Source organism: Protomyctophum bolini, assembly GCF_963924005.1.
Source record: "Protomyctophum bolini genome assembly, chromosome: 9".
Taxonomy (NCBI): domain Eukaryota; kingdom Metazoa; phylum Chordata; class Actinopteri; order Myctophiformes; family Myctophidae; genus Protomyctophum; species Protomyctophum bolini.
Window position 1 is genome coordinate 46,904,218 of NC_137870.1, and position 12,593 is coordinate 46,916,810.

The 12,593-nt window shown below is 44.9% G+C and overlaps 1 protein-coding gene across 1 annotated transcript in view; it reads left to right on the forward strand.

Moving 5' to 3' along the window:
* Positions 1 to 7,685: 7,685 nt before the first annotated feature.
* The window catches only part of LOC308321914 (uncharacterized protein), a gene marked incomplete at both ends in the record, with an annotated part of 29,836 nt that continues 24,928 nt past the window's right edge, over positions 7,686 to 12,593 (forward strand). The window contains 2 exons of the mRNA XM_080773012.1: positions 7,686 to 7,717; positions 10,764 to 10,891. Of these exons, the coding sequence (XP_080629138.1) occupies positions 7,686 to 7,717; positions 10,764 to 10,891 (160 nt within the window). The remainder of the gene's footprint in view (positions 7,718 to 10,763; positions 10,892 to 12,593) is intronic.

Below are 12,593 nucleotides of genomic sequence, written 5' to 3' on the forward strand. Positions count from 1 at the left end.
CATCTGTGTCGCCTTCTCTTTTAACCACTTTAACCATTATTTTAAACTTTAGCTGAAAAATAGATCTACAAGCTCATAGCGCAGCAATCGAGTGCCGCACTATGAGCTTGTAGATCTGCTATTTTTTGAAAAATAATGAAAACTTGGCGCAAATATTTGAATATATATTATTTCACAGCAATATTTTTTAAATCATATCTTTGCTTCTGGGGCGTCCCTGGAACAACATATTGTCAGATGGGGCCAATTATATAATTGTTGTTTTGTTTTTTGGGTTTTTTTTTTTTTAGCTTATGAAGTAGTTTTGAGAATCACTGATATATAAACATAGGTTTTTCAGAAAACATTTAACCAATTGAGACCTGAGGCCAGGCTATGACAGGTGGCAGACAGGTGGCAGTGTAGGAACAGCACACACCATCACATCGGGTGGAAGAAGCTATTAGTAGTAGAAACCTTGATATAGAAAGAGACTATTAGAAGACATATAGAAGAGACTATTAGTATAGAAACCATGATGTAGAAATATACGAGTGAGTGCGGAAATATAGTCGCCCTCTCCATCGTCAAAGTTGCCCACCCCTGATCCAGCCTCTTCACTGGTCATTCGTTCCTGTGTTGGGCATGGAGATGTTTCTGTACAACTTCATGCGGAGCTTCACAGAGATTTGTGTGTCCCTGGCTGGCGGTGTCCTGGCTGTGTCCCTGTGTCCCTGGCTGTGCCCCTGTGTCCCTGGCTGTGTAGTTGGCTGTGTCCCTGTGTCCCTGGCTGTGTAGCTGGCTGGCTGTGTCCCTGTGTCCCTGGTTGTGTCCCTGTGTCCCTGGCTCTGTCCCTTTGTCCCTGGCTGTGTCCCTGTGTCCCTGGCTGTGTCCCTGTGCCCCTGGCTGGCTGTGTCCCTGGCTGTGTCCCTGTGTCCCTGGCTGGCTGTGTCCCTGGCTGTGTCCCTGTGTCCCTGGCTGTGTCCCTGTGTCCCTGGCTGGCTGTGTCCCTGGCTGGCTGTGTCCCTGCAGGCTGTGTAGTTGGCTGTGTCCCTGGTTGTGTCCCTGTGTCCCTGGCTGTGTTCCTGACTGTGTACCTGGCTGGCTTGGGTTGCATCACTTGGTGTCGATAATGACTTATAAAAGGTTTATAAGAATGTTTTATATTTTTCTATATTCACTATATTACCTTTAAACATTGTTAAAACAAGTGGTTATTTAGGGGGGTTCAGGAGAAATGCAGCAGCATCGACGTTTCCTGTCCCCTCAGTCTTAACTTACTTACTTACTTACTTACTAAGTAGGTAAGTATATTCACTATATTATCTTTAAACATTTTCTTAAGTGGTTCTTTAGGGGGGTTCAGTAGAAATGCAGCAGCATCGACGTTTCCTGTCCCCTCAGTCATAAGGCAGCAGCATCGGTGCTTCCTGTCGTCTCAGTCTCGCGGTCAGCTCTTCAGAGCGCCGTGCGTCTCTGACTCTCTGGTTCGTTTCACACCTGCCGTCTCCCCGCCTGTACCAAAACAACAGAGAAACCACACAGTCGTATTGTGACACATCCTGTCCTCAATAAAGGGCCGTGAGACGGAGAGGCTTGTTCAGTTGAGAGAGAGTATACAGTCTGGATAACAGCCATCCTGCAGCTATACTGTCCTACACTCAGATATGGATACAACATGGATTCTGGTCTACCTGCTGTGGAGCTCAGGTACAGTTAGTTGGAACTTGGTTTTAATGTCTGTTTGACCATATAAGGAAAGTATCTAATTACATGTACTGGAGTACTGTGCTTAATTACAGTTCTGAGGTACTTTTACTTTCCTGGAGTGTTCATTATTTTACTTACTTACTTTACTAGTGAAACAGGACATTCTGCACAATGAGTACTTTTACCATGTGTACTTTAAGTATATTTTGATGCCATTACTTTAGTTATTTTACTGAAGTAAATGGTGATCGGTGAACTCACTGGGCTATGCAGTCGCACCAGAGCCCGGGTGGGAGGGCACGCTCCTATAGCCACAGTCTATCTCTCTCTATCTCTCTCTCTCTCTCTCTCTCTCTCTCTCTCTCTCTCTCTCTCTCTCTCTCTCTCTCTCTCTCTCGCTTTATCTCTCTAACTCTCTCTCGCTCTCTCTCTCTCTCTCTCTCTCTCTCTCTCTCTCTCTCTCTCTCTCTCTCTCGCTTTATCTATCTCTCTCTCTCTCTCGCTCTCGCTTGGCAGAAACGTAACAATTATAGTATTGCAGAAAAAACTGAAAAAATCATATAGTAGGTTACAACAGAAAGTAATATCAAATATACAAAAACATTATAAAACAATATGCAGATACTGTGATAATGATCCAAATGTACAGTATCGTGCGTGCGTGTCCAGGTAACATTGTGTGGTGTTTGCTCCAGTGTCCAGTTACTCCAGTGTCAATAAATACAAATATGTATTGTTTCCAAAGTTATTTTAACAGGTTTAAAAACACATCTTGCTGGAAAAGAGACAATGAGAGAGATTTACAACAGAAATCCAACTATTAGGGGACTGACTGGTAGAGTGATGCCTGTCAGTCACAATGTGGGACAGACAGGGTCTCAGTTTGAACACTGATGCCTGTCAGTCACAATGTGGGACAGACAGGGTCTCAATGTGAACACTGATGCCTGTCAGTCACAATGTGGGACAGACAGGGTCTCAATTTGAACACTGATGCCTGTCAGTCACAATGTGGGACAGACAGGGTCTCAATGTGAACACTGATGCCTGTCAGTCACAATGTGGGACAGACAGGGTCTCAATGTGAACACTGATGCCTGTCAGTCACAATGTGGGACAGACAGGGTCTCAATGTGAACACTGATGCCTGTCAGTCACAATGTGGGACAGACAGGGTCTCAATGTGAACACTGATGCCTGTCAGTCACAATGTGGGACAGACAGGATCTCAATGTGAACACTGATGCCTGTCAGTCACAATGTGGGACAGACAGGGTCTCAATGTGAACACTGATGCCTGTCAGTCACAATGTGGGACAGACAGGGTCTCAATGTGAACACTGATGCCTGTCAGTCACAATGTGGGACAGACAGGGTCTCAATGTGAACACTGATGCCTGTCAGTCACAATGTGGGACAGACAGGGTCTCAATGTGAACACTGATGCCTGTCAGTCACAATGTGGGACAGACAGGGTCTCAATGTGAAAACTGATGCCTGTCAGTCACAATGTGGGACAGGGTCTCAATTTGTGGGATGCCTGAAAAGTCTTGGAAATGAGGGACTATCCCACTGCAAAGAGGGACATCTGTCTCTCTCTCTCTCTCTCTCTCTCTCTCTCTCTCTCTCTCTCTCTCTCTCTCTCTCTCTCTCTCTCTTTCTCTCTCAATTCAATTCAATTAAATTCTAATATGCTTTATTGGCATGACCAGCATTCATATATTGCCAAAGCATTGGCAAAAATAATATTAGGAACCGGTAGGAACCGGAACCGTTGAGAGGGATCCGGTGAGGATCCGGAACCGTTAAAATCCTAACGAATCCCAACCCTGTGTGAAACAGGATATTCTGCACAATGAGTATAGGCCTAGGCTACTTTTAAGTAGTCTCTCTCACTCTCTCTCTCCCTCTCTCTCTCTGTCTCTGTCTGTCTGTCTCTCTATCTCTCTCTCTCTCTCTGTCTCTCTCTCTATCTCTCTCTGGCATATCACGTTTTGTTTAAAAATGCTCATGTTGTCATGGGTGACTTGGTAATGTAGCCTAGGGGATGTTTCTCATGTTGTTTTTATATATTATGTTAACGTTTTTTAATGAGTTCCTCTTCCGCGTGTGTGCAGCGATTAATCGATTAACTATTAACATCCCTAGTTCATTGTTAAGGTTTTTCTTACTGTGCTCAAATATTCTGCCACCGTGGATTGTCTATTTAGGGAAAGATAGCAATTAAGTTTCCTTTGTTGTTTTGATCCAATAGTTTTTGTATTTTTGTTTATGTCGATTAATAATTTGTTTGGGTCGGATTTGTGGGGGAATGATGTCGCTGTGTCCCTGGCTGTGTCCCTGGCTGGCTGTGTTTCTGGCTGGCTGTGTCCCTGGCTGGCTGTGTCCCTGGCTGGCTGTGTCCCTGGCTGTGTCCCTGAATGGCTGTGTCCCTGGCTGTGTCCCTAGCTGGCTGTGTCCCTGGCTGTGTTTCTGGCTGGCTGTGTCCCTGGCTGGCTGTGTCCCTGGCTGGCTGTGTCCCTCGCTGGCTGTGTCCCTGGCTGTGTACCTGGCTGTGTCCCTGGCTGGCTGTGTCCCTGGCTGGCTGTGTCCCTCGCTGGCTGTGTCCCTGGCTGTGTCCCTGGCTGGCTGTGTCCCTGGCTGGCTGTGTCCCTGGCTGTGTCCCTGTGTCCCTGGCTGTGTACCTGGCTGGCTTGGGTTGCATCACTTGGTGTCGATAATGACTTATAAAAGGTTTATAAGAATGTTTTATATTTTTCTATATTCACTATATTACCTTTAAACATTGTCTTAAGTGGTTCTTTAGGGGGGTTCAGTAGAAATGCAGCAGCATCGGTGTTTCCTGTCGTCTCAGTCTTGTGCATCTCTTGTTAGTTTCACACCTGCCGTCTCCCCTCCTGTACCAAACAACAGAGAAACCACACAGTCGTATTGTGACACATCCTGTCCTCAGTAAATTGTTCAGTTGACCCTAACCCTAACCCAGGTCTCCACCAGGAGGTGATGAGTGTGAGTTGTCACACACAGCTTGGCCTGTTGTAGCGCCACCATGAGGGCTGATTTGAAAACTGTCAAGTGGCATTTCTTCCTCAGCCTAGTGGGAATATGCATGCACAGTTTCACCGCAATCGGACGCTGCGTTGACTGAGTAGTTGTGGCGATTTGTACAAAACGGGTACAAAGCGGGCTACTCCTGAAAAGTTTAGAAGCCAATCGTAGGCAATGAAGGTGGATTATGAGAAATCAAAAAACCCGTCTTGATCACATGACTATGGAGAGCATGTGTACCGATTTGTGTGAAATTTGCATAACATCTGAAGGAGTAATATTATAAAATGTGTTTTACATATGTCGGCCTCCTGGTGGCGCTCTAAAGAGCAGATGTGAAGAAATCCAGGCAAAGGTTTTTCCGTGGCCTCTAGGGATGTTGGCATACAAAGTTATCTACAAATCCGTGCAGTTGGAGGTAAAAACACTTTTTGGACAGTTATAGCGCCACCATGAGGCTGAGTTGAAAATGTTCACTTGGCATTTCTTCCTTGGCCTAGTGGGAATGTGCGTGCAAAATTTCACGGAAATCACAGGATGTGTTCATGATTTGCAGCATTTTGTTTGAAACTGAGCACTCCTGCGAACTTTGGAAGCCAATCTTAGCCAATCAGGATGGAGTCTGAGAAATCTGAAAGACCTGTTTAGTTGAATGTCTCTAGAGGCACTCTGTACCAATTTGCGTAATGTTTGGACAAAATCTGTAGGTGTACTGTCCAAAAACTTGTTTTGCACAAAGCGGCCTCCTGGTGGCGCTATAACACGCCGTTCTGGAAATTCTGGGGCAGAGGTTCATCGGTGGCGTCCAGGGAGTGTGTGTGCAAAAGTTGGCATCGACCGGGTTAACGGTGACGGAAATTAGCTGTTCACGGACGGGCGGACGGACGGAGTGCAAAACATACTCTCTCCCCATGCCTTCGGCCTGGTGGAGACAATTAGCTAGTAGCTACAGATGAGAAAGATGACATTGTTGTGTAGGCTTAATTGTGGATTTGTGAAATATTGAGTTTGTGTCATGAATGATTTTGTGGTACGACGTGGTGAGATTTGGCCTGATTAGTACTGCTGTTTTCTCCTGTCGACTCTATACTCCTATTCCTATATATTCCTCAACTGTAATATCACTATACACTGTAATCTATAGAGCGTCGCAGTCCCTCCCCCTTTCAGAACGACGAGTGGCTTTAAGAAATGTCTATGGGACAAATGCATTGCGATTCATTTCCTGGGCCACTCGTCGTTCTGAAAGGGGGAGGGACTGCGACGCTCTATAGACCAGAGGTGAGCAGTCAGCACTAATATTGCGTGCGTGCGTGCGTGCGTGAGTGCGTGCGTGCGTGCGTAAAATCTCACGTACAACTGTTGGGTTATGCAGAGTCCAGAGAATCCAATAGTTTGAAGATGTTAAGCTCCATGTGTGGAGGAGAGAAATCCACTTAATGTATTTTATATACATTGTTAGCATAGGCCTATACATAGATAATTAACAGACTTTACAGAAAATATTTGGACCGAAAAGGTCCAAGCCCTACAGCTTATTGTGCCTATACCCTTTTTATCTGGTATTATAATAACACAAGTAACAACTAAACTAGAAAGAGGCAATTCTGGGAAATTGCAAAGTGTGATTGCCTACACTGCAGCCGTCGAAAATGGAATCGCTTTTGGCTCCGCGTTGATTAAGCCACCCTCGACACGTGATTCAGATTTGGGATGGATCGGACATTTCGTGCGTGAGTTGTGGCGTTTTTTGTAAAATAGGCCCCTCCCACTAACTTTGGAAGACGATTACGGCCAAACGATACAGAAGATCTAAATTCTGACTGTGCTGTTTTAATCGGATAGGTCCGGAGATCATGTGTACCGATCTTTGTGAGATTTGGACAAAATCTGTAGGAGGAGGAGCAAAAGGTGTGTTTTGAACAAAATTCAAAATGGCGGGAAATCTATCTAGACGCAAATGGGCGTGGCCTATATGGGGAGATGCGTCATGACCCAAGGAATCCAGGGGAAAAAACATTTTGATTTTATGACCTACGGTTCAAGAGTTATACCCAAAAACGTAAAGTTGGCTGTTATAGCGCCACCATGAGGCCGACCAGTATACTTCTAAGGTAATTAATTGTAGTAATTATTATGAATCTCTCCTCCAAGTCTTAAGTATAGCCCTTACGGTCTCAGAGGTAAAAATACTTGAAAGTGAGTTTTTGCATTTTCCCATTTTCCCATTCATGTCTATGTGGAAATTCTAATTAATTCATATCAATTAAACTATCCAACAAATGTCTTAGCAAAGTACAAGCACACGATTCCCGATGTAGCCCGTCGTTTTGACATATGGCTCGAGTGCGTGCGACAAAAACTGTGGGAGGAGTAGCACGTCAAAATAAACAGAGCAGTAAAACAATAGTCTGATTGCCCTCAGGGCAATCACACTAATGATTGCCCTCAGGGCAATCACACTAATAACAATATGTTAATATTGTTGTTCATTATAACAATAACACGTCGATACAACATGCAAAACAATTCAGGAAGACATTTGGTTTCATCACCTGGTGTCGATAATGAGTTATGAAAGGTTCATAATAATGTTTTATATTTCTCAAATATAATTTTCTTTAACGCATTTAGACCTGAGGACGATTAAAAAAAAAAAAAAAAGCTTCTAAAACAGTTTTCTGAGAAACCCATGTTTCTATACGATATGTCAGCGGACTGTCGTCTCAGTCTCGTGGTCAGCTCTTCAGAGCGCTGTGTGCGTCTCTGGTTCGTTTCACACCTGCCGTCTCCCCGCCTGTACCAAAACAACAGAGAAACCACACAGTCGTATTGTGACACATCCTGTCCTCAATAAAGGGCCGTGAGAAGGAGAGGCTTGTTCAGTTGAGAACTGGATAACAGCCATCCTGCAGCTATACTGTCCTACACACAGATATGGATACAACATGGATTCTGGTCTACCTGCTGTGGAGCTCAGGTACAGTTAGTTGGCACTTGGTATTAATGTCTGCTTGACCATATAAGGCAGTGCAGTGAGCAGGGAGTGTGTTTTGAACACTGATGCCTGTCAGTCACAATGTGGGACAGACAGGGTCTCAATGTGAACACTGATGCCTGTCAGTCACAATGTGGGACAGGGTCTCAATTTGAACACTGATGCCTGTCAGTCACAATGTGGGACAGTCACAATGTGGGACAGACAGGGTCTCAATTTGAACAGTGTGGCCTGTCAGTCACAATGTGGGACAGGGTCTCAATTTGAACACTGATGCCTGTCAGTCACAATGCGGGACAGACAGGGTCTCAATTTGAACACTGATGCCTGTCAGTCACAATGTGGGACAGGGTCTCAATTTGAAAACTGATGCCTGTCAGTCACAATGTGGGACAGACAGGGTCTCAATGTGAACACTGATGCCTGTCAGTCACAATGTGGGACAGACAGGGTCTCAATTTGAACAGTGTGGCCTGTCAGTCACAATGCGGGACAGACAGGGTCTCAATTTGAACACTGATGCCTGTCAGTCACAATGTAGGACAGGGTCTCAATTTGAAAACTGATGCCTGTCAGTCACAATGTGGGACAGACAGGGTCTCAATGTGAACACTGATGCCTGTCAGTCACAATGTGGGACAGACAGGGTCTCAATTTGAACAGTGTGGCCTGTCAGTCACAATGTCTCAATTTGTCTCAGATGTCTTGGTACAATGGACAGATGGTTAGGAAGTGTAGCTCGGTTTCCACTTCATTTTGTGTGCAGTGGGTGCAAACACACACACACACACACGCACGCACGCACGCACGCACGCACGCACACACACACACACACACACACACACACACACACACACTCACACACACACACACACACACACACACACACACACACACACACACACACACACACTTGTTTCCTCATCATGGGTGTTTCCTGTCCCTTGTGGCCAGCTAGTGTTGAGCGCCTCTTGTTTGTTTGTTTGACTTCCTGTGAGTAAGAACACCGTGAAGCTGCAGAGAAAAACTACACGTGGAAACATGGCGGAAGTACAACAAATCACACCCGTGTGAAGTGAGGGGCGCTCTTATCATCATACATCATATATTACATCATCTCATGTCTGGCCAATTTCCATGCTGTATTGATGTTGATACCCTTAGGAGAGATAACAGGCAGACGTCAATCAAAATAATAATTCTTCTAACTCTTTGAGAGTGTAAAATGAAACCAAATGGACCCATGCGGGTCCATTATAAGTGTGTGTGTGTGTGTGTGTGTGTGTGTGTGTGTGTGTGTGTGTGTGTGTGTGTGTGTGTGTTTGTGTGTGTGTGTGTTTTACTTTTGATACTTACTACAGTAAGTGAGCAACTGTTATACTTTTACTTAAAGGGATCGTGACATTATTTTTAACATAATTTTAACAACATTAAAAGTCTTGGCCATGGTCCTTCAAACGTGTCTAAAAAGTTTGAACAGAAATCTCCACTCCAGTATTTCTTGCCAGGAGTTTTTGTGTGTATGTAATATGCATCCTGAGAAGGCATAGAAAAACACATTATTTTAGCCTGTAGATGTCGGTAATTCCCCCTTTCCTGTCAATCACTACCCAGCTCCGCCCCCCCCACCCCTCAAGCCCTCCATACCTCTCCGCCCCCCTCAGAGAAAGGGACTGTTCTTTTTTTTTTCCTTTACAAGTTCACAGCATCGCAGCCATAGCAACGCTGCCAGTGCCAACGCACGCAACTTCTTCTCCTTTTATAACTATTTGTTTATAGTTTATATAAAATGTTATTTTATTTATAATAAGACTATCACTGCATGTATGTACTGAGGGGATGGACAACAACATGTATTCTCTGCTGCAAAAGGAGAGGAGACTGGAGCAACACGGACATTTAGAGCCTTTTATTAAGGTGCTGAGTATACAAAACGACTAACGTTTCGACCTTGCGGTCTTCATCAGAGTCCACTCTGATGAAGACCGCAAGGTCGAAACGTAAAAGGCTCTAAATGTCCGTGTTGCTCCAGTCTCCTCTCCTTTTGCAACTTTGATGTCCCTGCACCTGTGAAGCACCGGATCAGCCGTTTTAGGCTTGAGGCGCGTTGGTAGACTCCCTTTGTAACATGTATTCTCTATTCAACGTCATCGTACGAGCAACAGTTGGTAAACAAATAAGGCACGTTCGGAAATACCGCACCGGAGCGCACTCGCCTATTAGTTTGCATTGCACAGTGCCAGTGGGCTCAGTGCGCTATTTCCGAACGCGCCTATGAAACTCCTGCAATATCTCACCCCACGACCACGTCGACATAAACTTGTGTAATGTCATCGATATCATACTCAATGACTATAGCCTATCATTATTCGCCATACTTTTAACGTGGATTATATCACACGAGCGTTGGCTGCGTTGCTATGAAGAATATTGGATCTCATAATTATACAGTGTTGCAAGGCCTATGTCAATTGTGTAAATTTACATACAGTAGACCTCTTGGTGAGCAGCTGCTACAGAGGGGTGTCGGTCTCCTTAGGAGTAGCTAGGAGCCTAATTCCGTTGTATGTTAATTAGGGGTCTGTGTTGGCCTGAGTTGATCAAAGGACTTTGCTACTAATTATATGCACCATGTCGATCCCCTTGACCAAATGTGGAGTGTTTAAAAGGTGGCTGCAATGCTATCATTTTAGTCAGTCAGTTGGGCGCAAGCCTTGGTGGGAGACGTCAGCCATGCACTCGGCTGGCTGGCGTGATTCTGTATGCTGTTGCTGTATGCTGTACTCCGTTTGAATAAACATCTTGGGACTTCAGTTCGTCTGCTGCGTGCACATTTCTCCTCTGTATGGTATATTATATACATCAGATGGTGCCAGAAACCGGTCGTGTTGGTGTGTTTATCACGTCAGATGAAACAGTACCAGCGGCTTTTTTTTCGTCTAATTCGGTGGAGGGGAGTTTTTTGTGAGCGGCGGCGGAAGAAGCTTCAGCGGACCCGACCCGGCCGTGATCTCTTGTCCATTCGCAGCGGGGATGATGACGGCGACCACCGCGAGGAGTGTTGTGCGACGGGGACCGATGACGAGCCACCGGACGGGTGTCACGGGTGGGCTGCGGTGAGGTCGATGGAGCGGCGACAGCCACACGGAGGCCTTGGTCTTTCATCACGTCGGCGCGGGGACAGCGATTGCGGGCGGGGATCGGTGAGACGCAGCACGGAGCAGCAGTGGCCGACTGACCTAAGCTGAGGGCCTTCACAGACAGGGGTCTGTGATGAAGATGTTCCAGGCTTTTCTTTTCGTCCCATCTCTGTTGTAAACAGAGTTGGGAGGGGGGAGAAGAGATGATGACGAGGACAGCGAAAAAACAGCAGTGCAGACTCTCGAACTTTGATCCGTGCAGCTGAGCGAACAGTTCGAGGTAAACTAGAATGAGCAGCATACAGAGAAGAAGTTTCCTTTGTTCGTACAGAGAAAAGATGGACTTTCTTCTCTCTGTTTAACAAATTGTGCGTCAAGTTTGTTTTCAGCATGAATTATAATAGGCCTCATGTTGGTATGTGTTTGTCGTATAATTAGATAAGTTGAGTCATTTAGCCTAATTATGAATCAATGAGGAATTTTCCTATGGATATGAAGAGATATGTGATATTATTGTTATACTCTGGCGTGGAATGTGTATCTACTTGGATCACCAGTGTGTGATGTTGGTCAGACGTAAATCCGAGAGTGGTTTAGCTGACATTGTGTATTTAACATTGGACAGCAGAGTTTAGTTTGTAAACCACATAGGTTATTACGTATCAAAAAGTGCTCTTGTAAAAGGGAGTTGAAAGCGGCATATGTATTGTTTAATGTCAGTTAACTGTACTAATCATTTTTCCATTATTCATATACGTATGGATGTTTGAAACCATGTTGGGGGAATTCTGTACTGTAATGCTGTTATTTTTTGGTTTCTTGAATGTATTGTCTAAGCTAAGGGTCAAGGGGGGTGTAAGATAATTATGGTTCCATATTTTTAGATGATCATCTGTGATGATCAAGGGGGGAATATGAAGAATATTGGATCTCATAATTATACAGTGTTGCAAGGCCTATGTCAATTGTGTAAATTTACATACAGTAGACCTCTTGGTGAGCAGCTGCTACAGAGGGGTGTCGGTCTCCTTAGGAGTAGCTAGGAGCCTAATTCCGTTGTATGTTAATTAGGGGTCTGTGTTGGCCTGAGTTGATCAAAGGACTTTGCTACTAATTATATGCACCATGTCGATCCCCTTGACCAAATGTGGAGTGTTTAAAAGGTGGCTGCAATGCTATCATTTTAGTCAGTCAGTTGGGCGCAAGCCTTGGTGGGAGACGTCAGCCATGCACTCGGCTGGCTGGCGTGATTCTGTATGCTGTTGCTGTATGCTGTACTCCGTTTGAATAAACATCTTGGGACTTCAGTTCGTCTGCTGCGTGCACATTTCTCCTCTGTATGGTATATTATATACATCAGCTATTCCACTGTATCGCATTACAAGAACAATAATGAGCACATGCAATCTACAACAGCTGGTGCACGCCACGAATCAAAGATTAATAATAGTCAAACACACAGCTAATGCGGGTAGTGGCAGACGCAGTGATTGACTATAAATTAAAAGTAGGCTACCATGAAGCACTTCGGAGTGCTGCAGGCGATTGATTTTTTATTGTGAGTCCACTCAAATAGTACTGCACAACAATTTAACACAAATCATTGCAGTATAAATACTTATAGTTGGGATTGGGACACGAATTCTTGGTATTGCTCCTGGGTTCATAAAAAGTTTGGTTGCAAATCCACTCTGAACTTGTCCGAGATTTGAAAAACT